The sequence below is a fragment of the Nerophis ophidion genome, linkage group LG14, assembly GCF_033978795.1.
Source record: "Nerophis ophidion isolate RoL-2023_Sa linkage group LG14, RoL_Noph_v1.0, whole genome shotgun sequence".
Classification (NCBI taxonomy): Eukaryota; Metazoa; Chordata; class Actinopteri; order Syngnathiformes; family Syngnathidae; genus Nerophis; species Nerophis ophidion.
Genome location: NC_084624.1, coordinates 7,530,539 through 7,555,358, shown reverse-complemented (window position 1 = coordinate 7,555,358; position 24,820 = coordinate 7,530,539). Strand labels below are relative to the sequence as shown.

Below are 24,820 nucleotides of genomic sequence, written 5' to 3'. Positions count from 1 at the left end.
AAGTGAATTGAAAATAATAAATACAAATCTGTACCTTCAGAATGTTTCCTCCATTCAGCAGGTGTCATAATGAACACGACAGACATTCATTTTCCCTCAGCGACCGATAGGGGAAAAAGTGGCGCACGACATGAGAAATCAGCGAAGAAGAAGACTTGGCAGCAAATGCTAGGGTTTCTAAACTTTTTTTTGAATTTTATAAACCTTTATTTCTAAATTGCAACATTTAAAAACAATTGACAAATAATAATAATACTCAAAATAAGTACGAAAACAGTACAAAACCGCGCCAGGGTTTTTTTTTTTTTTTACTTATTGTGTTTGTATTTATTTGTACAGTAACACGTTTTACGCCAGTAAAATATGCAAATAATAGTTCCATGCAATTGACAATGTAGCTGTAGTGTCACAACATGTCCAGCAGAGGGCGACTCCTGAATGTCTTAAAGGCCTACTGAAACCCACTACTACCCACCACGCAGTCTGATAGTTTATATATCAATGATGAAATATTAACATTGCAACACATGCCAATACGGCCTTTTTAGTTTACTAAATTGCAATTTTCAATTTCCCGGGAGTTTCGTCCTGAAAACGTTGTGTAATGATGACGTGTACGCAAGACGTCACAGGTTTTTAGGAAGCATGAGCGCTGCACACACACACAGCTAAAAGTTGTCTGCTTTAACCGCATAATTACACAGTATTTTGGACATCTGTGTTGCTGAATCTTTTGCAATTTGTTCAATTAATATTGGAGAAGTCAAAGTAGAAAGATGGAGTTGGGAAGCTTTAGCATTTAGCCACACGAACACACGGTGATTCCTTGTTTAAAATTCACAGAGGTGAAACTTTACAATGGATCACAGCGGACATGGATCCCGACTACATGTCAACCAGCAGGTTTCGGTGGGAAAATTGTGGTTAAAAAGTCAGTTCTTACCGGATATCAGCTGAGCTTGTGCCGCCCATACAGCTGCCGTCGACTTCCCTGAGACACTGCCCGTCAACACCTGGCCGTGGACGTACACTTCCGACAATCAGGTACTGTTAAATTAACTAAAACACTAGCAACACAATAGAAAGATAAGGGATTTCCCAGAATTATCCTAGTAAATGTGTCTAAAAACATATGAATCCGTCTCAATGCAACACAGTTGCAATCGCCTTTTTTTAAAAAATTTTTTTAGTTTTTTTCTAGTCCGTCGCTATCAATATCCTCAAACACGAATCTTTCATCCTCGATCAAATTAATGGGGAAATGGTCGTTTTCTCGGTCCGAATAGCTGTTTTTGTTGGAGGCTCCCATTAAAATCAATGTGAATATATGAGGAGCCATCAACATGTGACGTCATCGTCTGCGACTTCCGGTAGAGTCAGGGCTTTTCTCCAGTTGCCAACTTTATCGTGGATGTTCTCTACTAAATCTTTTCAGCAAAAATATGGCAATATCGCGAAATGATCAAGTATGACACATAGAATGGACCTGCTATCCCCGTTTAAATAAGAACATCTTATTTCAGTAGGCCTTTAAGGACTCTTACACAACGATCGTCATCCAACACTTGTGTTCAACATACCAGCGCTAGTTACATATTTTAACATCAAACTATTTACACCTTTTTTTAACATCAAACTATTTACACCTTTTTTTAAGATCAAACTACTTACCCCTTTTAAGATGAAACTATTTACATTTCAACATGAAACTCGCGGACAATTTACGGTGCAACACAATTATGCTCCGAATTGTTTGCAGGCAATACAGGAAGTAACTCAACAGGAAGTGACCTAGACGGAAGTGACTTTAAAAAAAAACAACATTATTTATAAATGTCAACGTTTACAAACAGACGAGAAACAATAATCGAAATAAGTACAACAACAGTATAAAACAGAGACGAGGGTTTTTTAAATTCAAAGTAACTAAAATAGAATACAAATATAAATATATATATAATAAACAAAGTGCAAAGCCATAAGCTCACTCAATTTCAGTAAATAACTTAAATTTGGAAAACAGCATCGTCGTTTTCACAGCTTTTTTGTTTTTTGATGGAGGTAGAGAGTGTTTTAATGTAGAGTTCTAAATCTTTTTTAAAAAGGTATAAAAGTCAGGTCGGGTATTGAGAAAACTACATTTATGAATATAAAACTTAGACAATACAATAATGAGGTTGCAAATGTAAAATTCCTTTTCAATTTTTTGTTCATACAGTGTAAAACCAAATATCACATCTTTAAAACAAAGCACAAATTTGTCATGAATATTTGCATTCAATTTTAATTACTTTCAGTTTACAACCGCCTGGCGCTGTTTTGTTTTATTTTTGTACATATATTTATTATTATTTCTCGTCAGTTTGTTTGTAAATGTTGAAATTTATAAATAAAAGGTAAAAAAGAAAAAAGTCTTAAAAGCAGACGCCTATTGAAAAGGTCACTACCGGAAACAGGCAGGATTTCAAAATAAAATGACAAATGCCACCAAAACGAAGTATTTGATTTAAAAATTACCATAAATTAAACAATTAATAATATTAGTAGAAAATCAAATAAAATAGGAAGGAATTATATATATATATATATATATATATATATATATATATATATATATATATATATATATATATATGTGTGTGTGTGTGTGTGTGTGTGTATTGAATTTTAATTACTTTCAGTTTACAACCTCCTGGCGCTGTTCTGTTTTATTTTGTACTGTTTTTGTACTATTTTGTACTGTTTTTGTACATATATGTATTATTATTTCTCGTCTGTTTGTTTGTAAATGTTGAAATTTATAAATAAAGGGAAAAAAATAAGTCTTAAAAGCCGACGCATATTGAAAACGTCACTACCGGAATCAGACAGGATTTCAAAATAAAATGACAAATGCTACCAAAACGAAGTATTTGATTTAAAAATGACCAAAAAATAAACAATTAATAATATCAGTAGACAATCTACTAAAACATGAGGGAATTATATATATATGTATTGAATTTTAATTACTTTCAGTTTACAACCTCCTGGCGCTGTTCTGTTTTATTTTGTACTGTTTTTTTACTATTTTGTACTGTTTTTGTACATATATGTATTATTATTTCTCGTCTGTTTGTTTGTAAATGTTGAAATTTATAAATAAAGGTAAAAAAAAAATAAGTCTTAACAGCAGAGCATATTGAAAAGGTCACTACCGGAAACAGGCAGGATTTCAAAATAAAATGATAAATGCTACCAAAACGAAGTATTTGATTAAAAAATTACCAAAAATTAAACAATTAATAATATTAGTAGAAAATCTAATAAAACACGAGGGAATTATATATATATGTATTGAATTTTAATTACTTTCAGTTTACAACCCCCTGGCGCTGTTCTGTTTTATTTTGTACTGTTTTTGTACTATTTTGTACTGTTTTTGTACATATATGTATTATTATTTCTCGTCTGTTTGTTTGTAAATGTTGAAATTTATAAATAAAGGGAAAAAAATAAGTCTTAAAAGAGGACGCATTTTGAAAACGTCACTACCGGAAACAGACAGGATTTCAAAATAAAATGACAAATGCCACCAAAACGAAGTATTTGATTTAAAAATTACCATAAATTAAACAATTAATAATATTAGTAGAAAATCTAATAAAACACGAGGGAATTATATATATATATATATATATATATATATATAATTTTAATTACTTTCAGTTTACAACCCCCTGGCGCTGTTCTGTTTTATTTTGTACTGTTTTTGTACTATTTTGTACTGTTTTTGTACATATATGTATTATTATTTCTCGTCTGTTTGTTTGTAAATGTTGAAATTTATAAATAAAGGTAAAAAAAAAAAGTCTTAACAGCAGACGCATATTGAAAACGTCACAACCGGAAACAGGTAGGATTTCAAAATAAAATGACAAATTCTACCAAAATGAAGTATTTGATTTAAAAATTACCAAAAATTAAACAATTAATAATATTAGTAGAAAAACTAATAAAACACGAGGGAATTTTGGTGGAATGCAAACTGTGAAATTCCGATTCCCCCCCCCTCGTATGTGGAGATAAATCGGAGAATGTGGACACTCAGGTCGCATTCATCCGACCAGAACGTCATCAAAAAGAGTAAAAAGCGTCATTATTAATCTCCAAAACAGACATTGTTTAAATAAATAGTTGACAACTGAGCAGAAAACGGGTAAAAATAATGTTTTAGGAACTCACGTGAACGTTCCACCACTCTTGTCCCCGACTGCTCGTCCACAGACATCCAAGCCAAATAAGTCTTAAAAACTGACAAAATATGTATCCTTTCCTTTCTTTCTTCATCTTCGACGCCAAGAGAGTCACACGTACAACTCGTGAACTGATTTTATTCGGCCCGTGAGATTTGCTGAATCTAAAAATGAGTTGAGCATTTTGAATGAAACAAAGTGCTGTTCTAAATGTGTCCACTGGGTGTCGCAATAATTCTTTTTATCCGCGCATGACCCCAGAGGGGGCGGAGCTATGTGCCGCGTTAAGACAACTACTTACTTGCCCTAATAAATGTTTTTGATAGTTTTTGTACTTAGTTTGAATATTATTATTTCTTGATTGTTTGAAAAGGTTTATAAAATTGAAAAAAAAGTAAATAAAAATATATAAATGCTTTTGATAAAGATTGATTTGATTTCACCTTGTACTTAAGACTGGGGACACATTTCCCCGGCGCACATAAATATTCTCCTTCTTACGTCATGAAAAGAGTCCAAATTCACAAGTTTTGTTGTTGATCAGGGGTGTGCAAAGTGCGGCCCCGGGGGGACATTTGCGGCCCGCCACACATTCTGCAAAAATTGCAAGAATAAAAAAATAAACATTAAAAAAAAAAAATGGAATGAGGTGAAATCTAATGAGAAAAATCAGCAATGTTGACACAAAGCTGCCATGCAGGCAGTTTTTGTTCCTTTTGTCTTTATTTTCTTTTTTTTCCATTGCTCAAAATAAAAGGACAAAAAATCTATGTTATAATGAATTTTTACTTAAAAATTATCACATTAAAATGTTTTATGTGGAAAAAAATATTGCATATGTTGTGTGGTTGCCATATTAAAACATAAAAATTTTGATAAAAGAGCATAAAACAAACAACATAATAGTTCAAACTTAAAATCGATATATATCGGAAGTTGATATTGAAATTTAAGTGTTAAAAGTAAAAAAAATAATAATAAAAATGCATCACTTTATAAGTGGGGAACCTTTCGGATCTCGAATATATTTAGTAGGATTTATTTAACTTTTCACTGTGATTCTTTAAAAATATTAAATAATTAAAATTAATGGTGTCCTGCATTATTGATCAATAAAGTACTATCTATCTATCTAAATACTGCATATTTCAGTTTTACTATAAAAAACAAAGTTGTCTTTGACAGAAAAGGCATAAAACCTTATTTGTTTTACTTTACATCAACTTCAAGTTAATACAGAGATTTACTGTAAGCATTAAATAAATAAATAAAAATAATAATTTGACTTATTTTTTAACACTTTAGTGACTGAGACCCTCTATGCTACCCAGGAGCCTTAAGGATTAAAAAAAAAAAAAAATCCATATATTTTGTTAGGTTTTGAAAATGAAAAATATCAAAATGGCCCCCGCATGTTTCAAGTTTTCCGTGGAAAAAGTTTGGACACCCCTGTTGTAGATGATGCTGCATAATTAAGTAAAGAAAAATGAGTAAATCACATTAATAACATGTCATTTGATATCGATATTATTATTAATTTCATCCTCTGGTAGATTAAACCAGTGTTTTTCAACCACTGTGCCGCGTCACGCTAGTGTGCCGTAAGATACAGTCTGATGTGCCGTGGAAGATTATATAATTTCGCCTATTTGGTTAAAAATATATTTTTAGCAAACCAGTAATTCTAGTCTGCAAATGATGTGTTGTTGTTGAGTGTAAACATGTAATACTCTTCCGTATCAGTAGGTGGCAGCCGGTAGTTTATTGCTTTGTAGATGTCGGAAACAGCAGGAGGCAGTGTGCAGGTAAAAAGGTGTCTAATGCTTAAACCACAAATAAACAATAGGTGAGTGCCCCTAAGAAAAGGCATTAAAGCTTAGGAAAGGCTATGCATAACAAAACTAAAACCACACTGGCTACACAGTAAAAAAACAAAAACAGAATGCTGGACGACAGCAAAAACTTACTGTGGAGCAAAGGCGGCGTCCACATGACACCTCAGTAGAAGCATTTAAGTCTCACCTTAAAACTCATTTGTATACTCTAGCCTTTAAATAGACTCCCTTTTTAGACCAGTTGATCTGCCGCTTCTTTTCTTTTTCTCCTATGTCCCACTCTCCCTTGTGGAGGGGGTCCGGTCCGATCCGGTGGCCATGTACTGCTCGCCTGTGTATCGGCTGGGGACATCTCTGCGCTGCTGATCCGCCTCCGCCTCCACTTGGGATGGTTTCCTGCTGGCTCCGCTGTGAACGGGACTCTCGCCGCTGTGTTGGATCCGCTTTGGACTGGACTCTCGCGACTGTGTTGGATCCATTATGGATTGAACTTTCACAGTATCATGTTAGACCCGCTCGACATACATTGCTTTCCTCCTCTCCAAGGTTCTCATAGTCATCATTGTCACCGACGTCCCACTGGGTGTGAGTTTTCCTTGCCCTTATGTGGGCCTACCGAGGATGTCGTAGTGGTTTGTGCAGCCCTTTGAGACACTAGTGATTTAGGGCTATATAAGTAAACATTGATTGATTGATTGATTCGACCCCCCCAAAAAATTGGACGCGGTGAACGTAGCTGTCAGAATAATTGTATCGAAGTTATCACAAAACTTTGTGTTACATTGAGCTGAGCTCGGCCTGCGAGAGACCAAGCAGAAGGCTTTTAAAACCCCGCTGTGTAGGATGGGAAGCGACATGAAGGCGTCGGTTTCTTTCTTCCATTGTAACCCACAGGAAGGTTTTATCTTGACCCGAGATCTACAAAGCGGAGAAGAAGCAGGGCCTGGCTACCATTTTCTTTGAACTGTTTTGTAACAAAGGCCATGGCTGTTTATGACCCCCCTTCCCTTTAGAAACAGCTGTTGCCATGTAATCAGGGAAAGTCCAAATAAAATCAATCAATCAATCAATGTTTATTTATATAGCCCCAAATCACAAATGTCTCAAAGGACTGCACAAATCATTACGACTACAACATCCTCGGAAGAACCCACAAAAGGGCAAGGAAAACTCACACCCAGTGGGCAGGGAGAATTCACATCCAGCGGGACGCCAGTGACAATGCTGACGATGAGAAACCTTGGAGAGGACCTCAGATGTGGGCAACCCCCCCCCCCCTCTAGGGGACCGAAAGCAATGGATGTCGAGCGGGTCTAACATGATACTGTGAAAGTTCAATCCATAGTGGCTCCAACACAGCCGCGAGAGTTCAGTTCAAGCGGATCCAAGACAGCAGCGAGAGTCCCGTCCACAGGAAACCATCCCAAGCGGAGGCGGATCAGCAGCGTAGAGATGTCCCCAACCGATACAGGCGAGTGGTCCATCCTGGGTCTCGACTCTGGACAGCCAGTACTTCATCCATGGTCATCGGACCGGACCCCCTCCACAAGGGAGGGGGACACATAGGAGAAAGAAAAGAAGCGGCAGATCAACTGGTCTAAAAAGGAGGTCTATTTAAAGGCTAGAGTATACAGATGAGTTTTAAGGTGAGACTTAAATGCTTCTACTGAGGTAGCATCTCGAACTGTTACCGGGAGGGCATTCCAGAGTACTGGAGCCCGAAAAGAGGAACGTACAATCTTTCGTCAGAGCGAAGTGGAAGACTGTACGAAGTGTACAGGTGTACGCGCTCTTCTCATTGAGCCAAATTTAAATACCGTCTCTGCTTGATTCCTTGCTTCTTGTCTTGTTTAATAGATGTCATCAGTGTTTGAACCTGACAGTACAATACAATGAAGCAAAAACAACGTACATCCACACATTTTATTGAGCAACTTTTGTGTAAAAAGGAACCAAACAAGAAACTTGAACTGCGAGGAAGGACGTGACCAGAGATGCAACGTAAACGAAAAAAGAAGGACAAAAATCAAAAGTCGGCAGTGACCGAGTGGAGAACTACGTCCACATGTTCTTCACATTCTTGGCAAGTCACATCTTGGGAGGATGTAAGGAGTAACACTTGCTACAATCCCGATAAAAACAAAATAAGTAAATATCTACAAGTAGTTAGAACGGAGATTCCTTATTATTAGCATTTAAACCCATGACTATTTATGCAAAGTAGAGTCCGTCACAAGTCGGGGTTCAACTCTCCGCTAGTTCCAACAAGGCTGCAGTCTTTCCCACAGGACTGCGATCTACTTGTGGCAGCTTCCAGTGTGACATCATCGTCAAACGTGAGTAAAAACAACAACAAAACAAACCCAGAACTACAAAGGAAACTTCGTTTGTATGCTTATCTTAAAGTGGAACTGCACTTTTTTGGGGGGGAATTTTGTCTGTCCACGATTACTTTGAGAGACGAGAAGACAAACTTTTTATTCCCGCTTTCTAACATATAGAAATTGTCTCGTTCTTGGTAGGAAGCTAATGGCAGCAATCAATTCTACCTCTAAATCACTTTAAAAATGCGTTCAAAAATGTCAACAATACTTCATTGACGTTGTGTAATCTGTATAATAACAAACTGTAGCAACTGCTCAAACGTTTCTATGCTCGTGTCTATAAGCAGCACTTCATCCTCAGTATATTCAGCTTCAAAAACACAAGGTTGTGAATCCTCATTTGTCCAAAAATAGTCGTCTTCGTCGGCTGTTGCCAAGAGTCTGCCGTGATTAGGAAACACACTTGCGTTTGTTTCCGGGAGTAGGAACACATTTGTTGCAGGAAGTCGGATGTGTGCTGCTATGGAAATGGAAATGATTGCGCTAAAGAAGTAGTTCCGGCTGTGCATAAAATAATCAAAATATGGTAAATATTGTCCATATTACATATTGTTATGAAAGTGTCTGTTACTACATTATATATATACTTGCAGTGTGTATATTGTACATATTACATATTGTTATGAAGGTGTCTGTTACTACACTACTATACTTGCAGTGTGTATATTGTACATATTACATATTGTTATGAAAGTGTGTGTTTCTACATTATATATATATATACTTGCAGTGTGTATATTGTATATATTACATATTGTTCTGAAGGTGTCTGTTACTACATTATTTATATATACTTGCAGTGTGTATATTGTACATATTACATATTGTTATGAAAGTGTCTGTTACTACATTATATATATACTTAGTGTGTATAATGTACATATTACATATTGTTTTGAAAGTGTCTGTTACTACATTATATATATATAATTGCAGTGTGTATATTGTACATATTACATATTGTTATGAAGGTGTCTGTTACTACATTATTTATATATACTTGCAGTGTGTATATTGTACATATTACATATTGTTATGAAAGTGTCTGTTACTACATTATATATATATATATAATTGCAGTTTGTATATTGTACATATTACATATTGTTATGAAGGTGTCTGTTACTACATTGTATATATGTACTTGCAGTGTGTATATTGTACATATTACATATTGTTATGAAAGTGTCTGTTACTACATTGTATACATGTACTTGCAGTGTGTATATTGTACATATTACATATTGTTATGAAAGTGTCTGTTACTACATTATATATATATATATATAATTGCAGTGTGTATATTGTACATATTACATATTGTTATGAAGGTGTCTGTTACTACATTGTATATATGTACTTGCAGTGTGTATATTGTACATATTACAAATTGTTATGAAAGTGTCTGTTACTACATTATATATATACTTAGTGTGTATATTGTACATATTACATATTGTTATGAAATTGTCTGTTACTACATTATATATCTATATTTGTAGTGTGTATATTGTATATATTACATATTGTTATGAAAGTGTCTGTTACTACATTATTTATATACTTGCAGTGTGTCTATTGTACATATTACATATTGTTATGAAAGTGTCTGTTACTACATTATATATATATACTTGCAGTGTGTATATTGTACATATTACAAATTGTTATGAAAGTGTCTGTTACTACATTATATATATACTTAGTGTGTATATTGTACATATTACATATTGTTATGAAATTGTCTGTTACTACATTATATATCTATACTTGTAGTGTGTATATTGTATATATTACATATTGTTATGAAAGTGTCTGTTACTACATTATTTATATACTTGCAGTGTGTCTATTGTACATATTACATATTGTTATGAAAGTGTCTGTTACTACATTATATATATATACTTGCAGTGTGTATATTGTACATATTACATATTGTTATGAAGGTGTCTGTTACTACACTACTATACTTGCAGTGTGTATATTGTACATATTGTTATGAAAGTGTCTGTTACATTATATATATGTACTTGCAGTGTGTATATTGTACATATTACATATTGTTATGAAAGTGTCTGTTACTACATTATATATATACTTGCAGTGTGTATATTGTACATATTACATATTGTTATGAAGGTGTCTGTTACTACACTACTATACTTGCAGTGTGTATATTGTACATATTGTTATGAAAGTGTCTGTTAATACATTATATATATACTTGCAGTGTGTATATTGTACATATTACATATTGTTATGAAAGTGTCTGTTACTACATTATATATATATATACTTGCAGTGTGTGTACAAAAGGTTAATGGAGTGGGTCCCGCATCTTCCAAGAGTTTATCGTCTTTAGAATCCTAAAAAAAAAGTCATGTGTGTTCTTGTCTTTCCTAATAAATGTGAACGATAGACAAAATTCCCATAAAAGTGCAGTTTTCCCTTTGAGAATATGACAAGAAGTGTCTTGAGAGGCGGGGGAGGGGCCCACAGTGATCACTGAAAAGAGCAACATGCAATTTTTGGGGTCTGATCGACTAAGATCCAAATAGCAAAAAAAAAAAAAAAAAAGATCCAAATAGCACGTGCTAAACTGCATGTGCAAACTGTAAAACTGTGCGTACTGTCAGTGGACGCGCTGCAGGTGATCCCCTAAGACCGCAGGCACAATTGACAAGTGCAAAAGTGGTGCAGAGCGTCATATTTGAATGAGGTTTTTTTGGGGGCGTGTACCGGCTGTTACCATGGAGACACTCATTTCCCTCCACATTGATGTAATCGTGCTCTCCAACCTTTGGCCTCTGGTCATGTTGTTGACATGCAGCACACAAATAAAACATGGACCTCATTTTCTCTGCCATACAAAAGTGTGATCTAGATCATTGACTCTCAAACTTGTTAAACTAAGTACAACCTCAGAAAACACTGCACTCTCTAAGTATCCCCATGATGACAATAATAAACTACAGTAGCGTAGTAGACCTAAGTATTCATTAGGTACCACCATAATGACAATAAACTACAGTAGCGTAGTAGACCTAAGTATTCATTAAGTACCACATAATGACAACATTAAATGCAGTAGTGTAGTAGACCTAAGTATTCATTAAGTACCACCATAATGACTACATTAAATACAGTAGTGTAGTAGACCTAAGTATTCATTAAGTACCACCATAATGACAACATACAGTAGTGTAGTAGACCTAAGTATTCATTAAGTACCACCATAATGACAACATTAAATACAGTAGTGTAGTAGACCTAAGTATTCATTAAGTACCACCATAATAACAACATTGAAATACAGTAGCGTAGCAGTCCTAAGTACTCATTAAGTACCACCATAATGACAACATTAAAATACAGTAGTGTAGTAGACCTAAGTATTCATTAAAAACAAGGCAGGTGTTTTATTTATCAAATACATTTAATGTTCCGGCTGCATTACACAGATTTTGAACAGTAACACTGTGTTTGAATATTTGAAATTAAACTACTGTACTTTAATCGAAAAATTATTTAGCGTATTACTAGATGGCGCTCGCATACTAGTACCACAGTTTAAGACTGTCTTGATTTAGGCAACCGAATATATATATATACATACATATATATTACATATATATATATATATGTGTGTGTATGTATATACATACATGTATACATATGTGTATATATATATAAACATATACACGTATACACATGCATATTCATATATATATATATATATATACATACATTAAAATACATATCTATACATATATGTGTATGTATATATATGTTTATATTATATATATATACATCCATACAAATATACACATTTATATATATATATATATAAAACATACATACATATATACACACGCATACACATATGTATATGTATAAACATACATGTATAAATGTGTGTGTATATAAATATGTGTACATTTATCTGTATATACAGATAAATGTACACAAACAAAAAAAAGAAGAAGCTACCTTTGTGTATATATGCACATATATACATACATATACCAAATAATCACAAAATTAAACATTGCAATGTAATCTAGTTCATTATTAAAGTACAGTGTTTTATTTTCATACGTATAAACTTGTTACTATTCAAACTTTGTAATGTTACAGTGGCCAAAAATATTAAATATACTTTTCAAATAAAACATCTGCCTTGTTTTTAATGAATACTTAGGTCTACTACACTACTGTATTTAATGTTATCATTATGGTGGTACTTAATGAATACTTAGGTCTACTACAATACTGTATTTAATGTGGGTCATTATGGTGGTACTTAATGAATATTTAGGTCTACTACACTACTGTATTTAATGTTGTCATTATGGTGGTACTTAATGAATACTTAGGTCTACTACACTACTGTATTTAATGTTGTCATTATGGTGGTACTTGATGAATACTTAGGTCTACTACACTACTGTATTTAATGTTGTCATTATAGTGGTACTAATTGAATACTTAGGTCTACTACATTACTGTATTTAATGTTGTCATTATGGTGGTACTTAATGAATATTTAGGTCTACTACACTACTGTATTTAATGTTGTCATTATGGTGGTACTTAATGAATACTTAGGCCTACTACACTACTGTATTTAATGTTGTCATTATGCTGGTACTTAATGAATACTTAGGTCTACTACACTACTGCATTTAATGTTGTCATTATGGTGGTACTTAATGAGTACTTAGGTCTACTACACTACTGTATTTAATGTTGTCATTATGGTGGTACTTAATGAATACTTAGGTCTACTACACTACTGTATTTAATGTTGTCATTATGGTGGTACTTAATGAATACTTAGGTCTACTACACTATTGTATTTCAACATCGGTCATCATGGAAGTACTTGCAAAGACAGGTGTTTTCTGAGGTGTTACTTGGCGAGTTTTTTTCCTGAGTTTGAGAAGCCCTGTACTCATGTTTCATTCCTCTAGAATGTTCCATGAGAAGATATGTAATGAGACACTGAGGTGTCCTCAGGGAGTCTTTAGGACCGAGGACACTTCCATGAAAATACAAAGCAAACTAAGAAGAAATAGCATCAATTGATTTTTTTGGCTCGGAAAAGGTCACATGACCACACAGCTGACAAGGTCACATGACCAGACAGCTGACAAGGTCACATGACCAGACAGCTGACAAGGTCACATGACCAGACAGCTGACAAGGTCACATGACCACACAGGTGACAAGGTCACATGACCAGACGGCTGACAAGGTCACATGACCAGACGGCTGACAAGGTCACATGACCAGACGGCTGACAAGGTCACATGACCAGACGGCTGACAAGGTCACATGACCAGACGGCTGACAAGGTCACATGACCAGACGGCTGACAAGGTCGCATGACCAGACGGCTGACAAGGTCGCATGACCAGACGGCTGACAAGGTCGCATGACCAGACGGCTGACAAGGTCGCATGACCAGACGGCTGACAAGGTCGCATGACCAGACGGCTGACAAGGTCGCATGACCAGACGGCTGACAAGGTCACATGACCAGACGGCTGACAAGGTCACATGACCAGACGGCTGACAAGGTCGCATGACCAGACGGCTGACAAGGTCGCATGACCAGACGGCTGACAAGGTCACATGACCAGACAGCTGACAAGGTCACATGACCAGACAGCTGACAAGGTCACATGACCAGACAGCTGACAAGGTCACATGACCAGACAGCTGACAAGGTCACATGACCAGACGGCTGACAAGGTCACATGACCAGACAGGTGACAAGGTCACATGACCAGACGGCTGACAAGGTCACATGACCAGACGGCTGACAAGGTCACATGACCAGACGGCTGACAAGGTCACATGACCAGACGGCTGACAAGGTCACATGACAAGACGGCTGACAAGGTCACATGACCAGACAGCTGACAAGGTCACATGACCAGACGGCTGACAAGGTCACATGACCAGACGGCTGACAAGGTCACATGACCAGACGGCTGACAAGGTCACATGACCAGACGGCTGACAAGGTCACATGACCAGACGGCTGACAAGGTCACATGACCAGACGGCTGACAAGGTCACATGACCAGACGGCTGACAAGGTCACATGACCAGACGGCTGACAAGGTCACATGACCAGACGGCTGACAAGGTCACATGACCAGACGGCTGACAAGGTCACATGACCAGACGGCTGACAAGGTCACATGACCAGACGGCTGACAAGGTCACATGACCAGACGGCTGACAAGGTCACATGACCAGACGGCTGACAAGGTCACATGACCAGACGGCTGACAAGGTCACATGACCAGACGGCTGACAAGGTCACATGACCAGACGGCTGACAAGGTCGCATGACCAGACGGCTGACAAGGTCACATGACCAGACGGCTGACAAGGTCGCATGACCAGACGGCTGACAAGGTCGCATGACCAGACAGCTGACAAGGTCACATGACCAGACAGCTGACAAGGTCACATGACCAGACAGCTGACAAGGTCACATGACCAGACGGCTGACAAGGTCACATGACCAGACGGCTGACAAGGTCACATGACCAGACGGCTGACAAGGTCACATGACCAGACGGCTGACAAGGTCACATGACCAGACGGCTGACAAGGTCACATGACCAGACGGCTGACAAGGTCACATGACCAGACGGCTGACAAGGTCACATGACCAGACGGCTGACAAGGTCACATGACCAGACGGCTGACAAGGTCACATGACCAGACGGCTGACAAGGTCACATGACCAGACGGCTGACAAGGTCACATGACCAGACGGCTGACAAGGTCACATGACCAGACAGCTGACAAGGTCACATGACCAGACGGCTGACAAGGTCACATGACCAGACAGCTGACAAGGTCACATGACAAGACGGCTGACAAGGTCACATGACCAGACAGCTGACAAGGTCACATGACCAGACAGCTGACAAGGTCACATGACCAGACGGCTGACAAGGTCACATGACCACACAGCTGACAAGGTCACATGACCAGACAGCTGACAAGGTCACATGACCAGACAGCTGACAAGGTCACATGACCAGACAGCTGACAAGGTCACATGACCAGACAGCTGACAAGGTCACATGACCAGACAGCTGACAAGGTCACATGACCACACAGCTGACAAGGTCACATGACCAGACAGCTGACAAGGTCACATGACCAGACAGCTGACAAGGTCACATGACCAGACAGCTGACAAGGTCACATGACCACACAGCTGACAAGGTCACATGACCAGACAGGTGACAAGGTCACATGACCAGACAGCTGACAAGGTCACATGACCAGACGGCTGACAAGGTCACATGACCAGACAGCTGACAAGGTCACATGACCACACAGCTGACAAGGTCACATGACCAGACAGCTGACATGGTCACATGACCAGACAGCTGACGAGGTCACATGACCAGACAGCTGACAAGGTCACATGACCAGACAGCTGACAAGGTCACATGACCACACAGCTGAAGACGTCACATGACCACACAGCTTCCTAAATTTCGGACTCGTCGTCGATGAACTGCAAAGAGGAAAGCGTGACTCTGGTGGCGTCGTCTTCTTTCCCGCCATTTCCATCCGTGTGGTTGTTGTTACTCCTGAAGTTGTGACTACTAGGCACCAGCAGCTTATCCTCCGACCACCCGGACGCCGTGGGGTCCGGGTGGTCGGCCGCGTGGTCACGTGACCCGTCCGAGCCTCCTCTCGTCTTTCCGCACATCCGGGGCAGCGGTAGATGGCCGCTGTAAAAGTTCCAGGCCAAAAGAGCCAGGAGAAGAAGCAGCAGAACCGCGACGGCCGTCTGCCACCCCGCCATGGAGGCCCCTGCTCGCCGGGCCTCAGGCGTCGATCTGGAATCGCCTTTCATGCTCAGCTGGTACTCGGCCGCAGCGACGACGTATTTGCGCCCTTTGGACCGCTCCGCCCACACGCAGCGGTAGAGCCCGGCGTCAGACTCCGTGGCGTTGAGAATGAGGAGCCCGTCCGGCAGGAGCTGGAGGTGACGCGAGGAGGTCAGGTGGCGGCCGTCTTGCTCCCAGCTGCTGATCGCCAGGGCAGACGGCGAGGCACAGAGAAGCTTCACGTTCTCGCTGGGGGATATGGACCGATTCACCACTGGAACAGGGGCTGCGAACAAAATGGGGGACTCTTCACTATATTCAACCTCAAAAACCCCTATACAATAAGGACAAAAGTATTGGGACTAGCGGTATTTGTATCGTACCGCAATATTAATGACTCATATTTGGTACTATAGCACCTCTAAAAAGTACCGGTCCCCCCATTGCTGGTTTTTACGAGCAGAGGAGCATGTTCAGCAGCGCACACACATAGAGTACTTACAAGCAGACACAGTGTGTAGACAGAAAAGGGAGAACGGACGCATTTTGGTGTAAAAAGTAAAGATAAAGGTCAATTTATAACACTGAAACACCCTCATGGCTATTTTTTTTTTTTTTTAAAGAAATGACACCTTTTCCAGGGCCACATAAAATAATTTGGCCCCCCGGCATTGAGTTGGACACCCTGCGCTATATAACAAAAAAATCATTACTGATGAGGTCTGACAAAGTTTAACTCCACAAATGAGGTCTGCTTTTTCTTTGACTTTTTGGAGAAGTGGTGTAGTAAAGCGATTGTCTGTTGATTTGATCATATATATGAATTATATTTGCATTTTACAGTAAAAAGTGTATAAAAAAATACACCCTAAAAGCGACGTAATTTGAACATGAACACTAAAATTTGTACTCAAAGTACTCAACGGTATTTTAAAAAATCGCAGTAATTAAGTTGTATTTGTTCAAAGTTCATCACAATATAAGCAGTGAAATATTACAAGGTGTTATTGTTCCAGGAGTACATTTAAAAGGCCACTGGATGGCAGTATTGCACTACAAATATGGCCACTGTTTCACTTTATTGTTCCAGGAGTACATTTAAAAGGCCACTGGATAGCAGTATTGCACTACAAACATGGCTACTGTTTCACTTTATTTTTCCAGGAGTACATTTAAAAGGCCAATGGATGGCAGTATTGCACTACAAATATGGCCACTGTTTTACTGTATTATTCCAAGAGTACATTTAAAAGGCCACTGGATGGCAGTATTGCACCATAAATATGGCCACTGTTTCACTTTATTGTTCCAGGAGTACATTCAAAAGACCACTGGATGGCAGTATTGCACTACAAATATGGCCACTGTTTTACTTTATTGTTCCAGGAGTACATTTAAAAGGCCACTGGATGGCAGTATTGCACTACAAATATGGCCACTGTTTTACTTTATTGTTCCAGGAGTACATTTAAAAGGCCACTGGATGGCAGTATTGCACTACAAATATGGCCACTGTTTCACTTTATTGTTCCAGGAGTACATTTAAAAGTCCACTGGGTGGCAGTATTGCACCACAAATATGGCCACTGGTCGAAACGTTTGTATTTTAAATTCGAACTTTAAAGTCAATCAGTACCACATAAAGAAATTTGATGAATTTTGTCGACACTTGTAAGACATTTTGGACAATTCTGTGTGAATAGTTTTTGTGCCCATTTTAAGCTCTCCTACAGTGATTGTCAAACAGTGGTTTTTTTGATTGATGGATTGATACTTTTATTAGCAGGTTGCACAGGAAACACCGGCTGTGTTTGTGTTGCTAAAGGCGGCCGCAATACACCGCTTCCCACCTACAGCTTTCTTCTTTGATGTCTCCATTATTCATTGAACAAATTGCAAAAGATTCAGCAACACAGATGTGGTCGCTAGTAGTGGCTTTCAGTAGGCCTTTAAATGTTGTATTACCTCATCCCAGCTGACTGGCTACTACTGATAAAATCCCCCTTTGGTAAGTTGTAAATTAATTCACTTTATGTATTGGTAGGCTTAAATAAGTCATAAAAGTATCAATAATGATCCACATCCATTATTATAAAAGAATTGTGATATAGTTGCATCGACTCACCAGCTGTTGGGCAAAGAGAAGCGTCTCCTTCCTTCACGCTCTGGATGAGTCCTCTGAAGAAGACCACCATCATGTCACTCGGTCATAACAAACAAACAAAAAAAAGGAAGAAGCTACCTTTCTGTAGCGGAAATGGCGATGCAACTCCCGGTGACATCATCCCAACCACAGTGGGGGTCTCGGGCCAGGACGCAGTCCAAACAGGAGGAGGATCTCCCACAGGTTGCCACGGGAACCTGCACTGCGGCGTAGTCCGATCCTGCGTAGATTAGATCCTGTGTGTGTGTGTGATCAGATTGTTGTGTCAGTGTCACACACACACGCAGACATACACACACACAAGTGACAAGCAGTACTCCAACATGATTGTCACCTTAGAAAACCTGAGGATCTTAACAGAGTGAGGAGCCGGGAAGAGTTGAACTTGCTCGATGATGAACATCTCGTCGCCGTGGTTGATGGCCTTCAGCAGCATGCCGTCCTCTGCACACATACACAACTATGTGTGTTGTGTGTACACAAACACACAACTATATGTGTTGTATGTACACAAACACACAACTATGTATGTTGTATGTACACATACACAACTATGTGTGTTGTATGTACACAAACACAACTATGTGTGTTGTATGTACACAAACACACAACTATGTGTGTTGTATGTACACAAACACACAACTATGTGTGTTGTATGTACACAAATACACAACTAGGGGTTTGGTCCTTGGCCCTGCACTCTTCAGCATCTACATGCTGCCGCTAGGTGACATCATACGCAAATACGGTGTTAGCTTTCACTGCTATGCTGATGACACCCAACTCTACATGCCCCTAAAGCTGACCAACACGCCGGATTGTAGTCAGCTGGAGGCGTGTCTTAATGAAATTAAACAATGGATGTCCGCTAACTTTTTGCAACTCAACGCCAAAAAAACGGAAATGCTGATTATCGGTCCTGCTAGACACCGACCTCTATTTAATAATACAACTCTAACATTTGACAACCAAACAATTAAACAAGGCGATACGGTAAAGAATCTGGGTATTATCTTCGACCCAACTCTCTCCTTTGAGTCACACATTAAAAGCGTTACTAAAACGGCCTTCTTTCATCTCCGTAATATCGCTAAAATTCGCTCCATTCTGTCCACTAAAGACGCTGAGATCATTATCCATGCGTTTGTTACGCCTCGTCTCGATTACTGTAACGTGTTATTTTCGGTTCTCCCCATGTCTAGCATTAAAAGATTACAGTTGGTACAAAATGCGGCTGCTAGACTTTTGACAAGAATAAGAAAGTTTGATCACATTACGCCTGTACTGGCTCACCTGCACTGGCTTCCTGTGCACTTAAGATGTGACTTTAAGGTTTTACTAATTACGTATAAAATACTACACGGTCTAGCTCCATCCTATCTTGCCGATTGTATTGTACCATATGTCCCGGCAAGAAATCTGCCTTCAAAGGACTCCGGCTTATTAGTGATTCCCAAAGCCCAAAAAAAGTCTGCGGGCTATAGAGCGTTTTCCGTTCGGGCTCCAGTACTCTGGAATGCCCTCCCGGTAACAGTTCGAGATGCCACCTCAGTAGAAGCATTTAAGTCTCACCTTAAAACTCATCTGTATACTCTAGCCTTTAAATAGACTCCTTTTTTAGACCAGTTGATCTGCCGTTTATTTTCTTTTTCTTCTATGTCCCACTCTCCCTTGTGGAGGGGGTCCGGTCCGATCCGGTGGCCATGTACTGCTTGCTTGTGTATCGGCTGGGGACATCTCTGCGCTGCTGATCCGCCTCCGCTTGGGATGGTTTCCTGCTGGCCCCGCTGTGAACGGGACTCTCGCTGCTGTGTTGGATCCGCTTTGGACTGGACTCTCGCGACTGTGTTGGATCCATTGTGGATTGAACTTTCACAGTATCATGTTAGACCCGCTCGACATCCATTGCTTTCCTCCTCTCCAAGGTTCTCATAGTCATCATTGTCACCGACGTCCCACTGGGTGTGAGTTTTCCTTGCCCTTATGTGGGCCTACCGAGGATGTCGTAGTGGTTTGTGCAGCCCTTTGAGACACTAGTGATTTAGGGCTATATAAGTAAACATTGATTGATTGATTGATATGTGTGTTGTATGTACACAAACACACAACTATAGGTGTTGTATGTACACAAACACAACTATATGTGTTGTATGTACACAAACACACAACTATGTGTGTTGTATGAACACATACACAACTATGTGTGTTGTATGTACACAAACACACAACTATAGGTGTTGTATGTACACAAACACGCAACTATGTGTGTTGTATGTACACATACACAACTATGTGTGTTGTATGTACACAAACACAACTATGTGTGTTGTATGTACACAAACACACAACTATGTGTGTTGTATGTACACAAACACAACTATGTGTGTTGTATGTACACAAACACACAACTATGTGTGTTGTATGTACACAACTATGTGTGGTGTATGTACACCTACACAACTATGTATGTTGTATGTACACAAACACACAACTATGTGTGTTGTATGAACACATACACAACTATGTGTGTTGTATGTACACAAACACACAACTATGTGTGTTGTATGAACACATACACAACTATGTGTGTTGTATGTACACAAACACACAACTACGTGTGTTGTATGTACACAAACACACAAGTATGTGTGTTGTATGTACACGTACACAACTATGTGTGTTGTATGCACACGTACACAACTATGTGTGTTGTATGTACACAAACACTCAACTACATGTGTTGTATGTACACAAACACACAACTGCATGTGTTGTATGTACACATACACAACTATGTCTGTTGTATGTACACAAACACACAAATATGTGTGTTGTATGTACACAGCTATGTGTGTTGTATGTACACAAACACACAACTACATGTGTTGTATGTACACAAACACACAACTACATGTGTTGTATGTACACGTACACAACTATGTGTGGTGTATGTACACTCACACAACTATGTGTGTTGTATGTACACAAACACAACTATGTGTGTTGTATGTACACAACTATGTGTGTTGTATGTACACAAACACACAACTACATGTGTTGTATGTACACAAACACACAACTACATGTGTTGTATGTACACGTACACAACTATGTGTGGTGTATGTACACATACACAACTATGTGTGTTGTATGTACACAAACACAACTATGTGTGTTGTATGTACACAAACACGCAACTATGTGTGTTGTATGTACACAAACACACAACTATGTGTGTTGTATGAACACATACACAACTATGTGTGTTGTATGTACAAAAACACAACTACATGTGTTGTATGTACACAAACACAACTACATGTGTTGTATGTACACTTACACAACTATATGTTTCGTAAGTACACAAACACACAACTATGTGTGTTGTATGTACACAAACACACAACTATGTGTGTTGTATGTACACAAACACACAACTATATGTGTTGTATGTACCCAAACACACAACTACATGTGTTGTATGTACACAAACACACAACTATATGTGTTGTATGTACACAAACACACAACTATGTGTGTTGAATGTTCACAAACACACAACTACATGTGTTGTACAAACCCCGTTTCCATATGAGTTGGGAAATAGTGTTAGATGTAAATATAAACAGAATACAATGATTTGCAAATCCTTTTCAACCCAGGTCTGGACTGCAGGCTGGCCAGGAAAGTACCAGCACTCTTTTTTTACGAAACCACGATGTTGTAACACGTGGCTTGGCTTTGTCTTAATGAAATAAGCAGGGGCGTCCATGGTAACGTTGCTCGGATGACAACATACAGTGGGGCAAAAAAGTATTTAGTCAGCCACCGATTGTGCAAGTTCTCCCACTTAAAATGTCCTGGTGTTCTTCCACAGCTCTTTGGTCTTGGCCATAGTGGAGTTTGGAGTCTGACTGTTTGAGGCTGTGGACAGGTGTCTTTTATACAAATGACGAGTTCAAACAAGTGCCATTAATATAGGTAACGAGTGGAGGACTGAAGAGCTTCTTAAAGAAGAAGTTACAGGTCTGTGAGAGCCAGAGATCTTCCTTGTTTGAAGTGACCAAATACTTATTTTCCACCATAATTTACAAATAAATTCCTACAATGTGAATTCCTGGATTTTTTTTCACATTCTGTCTCTCACAGTTGAAGTGCACCTATGATGAAAATTAAAGACCTCTGTCATCATTTTAAGTGGGAGAACTTGCACAATCGCTGGCTGACCAAATACTTTTTTGCCCCACTGTATGTTGTTCCAAAACCTGTATGTACCTTTCAGCATTAATGGTGCCTTCACAGATGTGTAAGTTACCCATGCCTTGGGCACTAATGCACCCCCATACCATCACACATGCTGGCTTTTCAACTTTGCGTCGATAACAGTCTGGATGGTTCGCTTCCCCTTTGGTCCGGATGACACAATGTCGAATATTTCCAAAAACAATTTGAAATGTGGACTCGTCAGACCACAGAACACTTTTACACTTTGCATCAGTCCATCTTAGATGATCTCGGGCCCAGAGAAGCCGGCGGCATTTCTGGATGTTGTTGATAAATGGCTTTCGCTTTGCATAGTAGAGCTTTAACTTGCACTTACAGATGTAGCGACAAACTGTATTTAGTGACAGTGGTTTTCTGAAGTGTTCCTGAGCCCGTGTGGTGATATCCTTTAGAGATTGATGTCAGTTTTTGATACAGTGCCGTCTGAGGGATGGAAGGTCACGGTCATTCAATGTTGGTTTCCGGCCATGCCGCTTACGTGGAGTGATTTCTCCAGAACCTCTGAACCTTTTGATGATATTATGGAGCGTAGATGTTGAAATCCCTAAATGTCTCGCAATTGCACTTTGAGAAACATTGTTCTTAAACTGTTTGACTATTTGCTCACGCAGTTGTGGACAAAGTGGTGTACCTCGCCCCATCCTTTCTTGTGAAAGACTGAGCATTTTTTGGGAAGCTGTTTTTATACCCAATCATGGCACCCACCTGTTCCCAATTAGCCTGCACACCTGTGGGATGTTCCAAATAAGTGTTTGATGAGCATTCCTCAACTTTATCAGTATTTATTGCCAGCTTTCCCAACTTCTTTGTCACGTGTTGCTGGCATCAAATTCTAAAGTTAATGATTATTTGCAAAAAAAAAAAGGTTTATCAGTTTGAACATCAAATATGTTGTCTTTGTAGCATATTCAACTGAATATGGCTTGAAAATGATTTGCAAATCCTTGTATTCTGTTTATATTTACATCAATTTTCCAACTCATATGGAAACGGGGTTTGTACAAGACATGATATAAACTACAAGATATGATATAAACTACAGGACATGATATAAACTACAAGACATGATATAAACTACAGGACATGATATAAACTACAAGACATGACATAAACTACAGGACATGATATAAACTACAGGACATGACATAAACTACAGGACATGACATTAACTACAGGACATGATATAAACTACAAGACATGACATTAACTACAGGACATGATATAAACTACAAGACATGATATAAACTACAAGACATGACATAAACTACAAGACATGACATAAACTACAAGACATGATATAAACTACAGGACATGACATAAACTACAAGACATGACATTAACTACAAGACATGATATAAACTACAAGACATGATATAATATACAAGACTTGATATAAACTACAGGACATGATATATACTAAAGAGACATGACATAAACTACAAGACATGACATAAACTACAAGACATTATATAAACCACAAGACATGATATAAACTACAAGACATGATATAAGCTACAAGACATGATATAAACTACAGGACATGACATAAACTACCAGACATGATATAAACTACAAGACATGATATAAACTACAAGCCATGATATAAACTACAAGACATGATATAAACTACAAGACATGATATAAACTACAGGACATGACATAAACTACCAGACATGATATAAACTACAAGACATGATATAAACTACAAGACATGATATAAACTACAGGACATGATATAAACTACAAGACATGATATAAACTACAAGCCATGATATAAACTACAAGACATGATATAAACTACAAGACATGATATAAACTACAGGACATGACATAAACTACCAGACATGATATAAACTACAAGACATGATATAAACTACAAGCCATGATATAAACTACAAGACATGATATAAACTACAAGACATGATATAAACTACAAGACATGATATCAATCAATCAATCAATGTTTACTTATATAGCCCTAAATCACTAGTGTCTCAAAGGGCTGCACAAGACATGATATAAACTACAAGACATGATATAA

The 24,820-nt window shown here is 38.4% G+C and overlaps 1 protein-coding gene and 2 long non-coding RNA genes across 3 annotated transcripts in view; all 3 read right to left on the bottom strand.

Annotated features, from left to right (window-relative positions):
* Positions 1–1,767, bottom strand: part of LOC133568051 (uncharacterized) — a 14,299-nt gene extending 12,532 nt beyond the window's left edge. The window contains exon 1 of the long non-coding RNA XR_009809529.1: positions 1,672–1,767. This is a non-coding gene — a long non-coding RNA (uncharacterized LOC133568051). The remainder of the gene's footprint in view (positions 1–1,671) is intronic.
* Positions 1,768–7,979: 6,212 nt separating this feature from the next.
* LOC133568048 (uncharacterized) lies at positions 7,980–14,073 on the bottom strand. Its single transcript, XR_009809528.1, has 2 exons — positions 11,670–14,073; positions 7,980–11,616 (listed from the first exon to the last, which is right to left on the bottom strand). It is a non-coding gene; the product is annotated as an uncharacterized LOC133568048 (long non-coding RNA).
* A 1,655-nt stretch (positions 14,074–15,728) lies between these two features.
* Positions 15,729–24,820, bottom strand: part of sema4e (semaphorin 4e) — a 53,324-nt gene continuing 44,232 nt past the window's right edge. Inside the window, exons 12-15 of the mRNA XM_061919755.1 lie at positions 18,830–18,939; positions 18,574–18,731; positions 18,457–18,509; positions 15,729–16,617 (exon numbers count right to left, since the gene is read on the bottom strand). Of these exons, the coding sequence (XP_061775739.1) occupies positions 15,986–16,617; positions 18,457–18,509; positions 18,574–18,731; positions 18,830–18,939 (953 nt within the window). The 3' untranslated portion in view covers positions 15,729–15,985. The remainder of the gene's footprint in view (positions 16,618–18,456; positions 18,510–18,573; positions 18,732–18,829; positions 18,940–24,820) is intronic.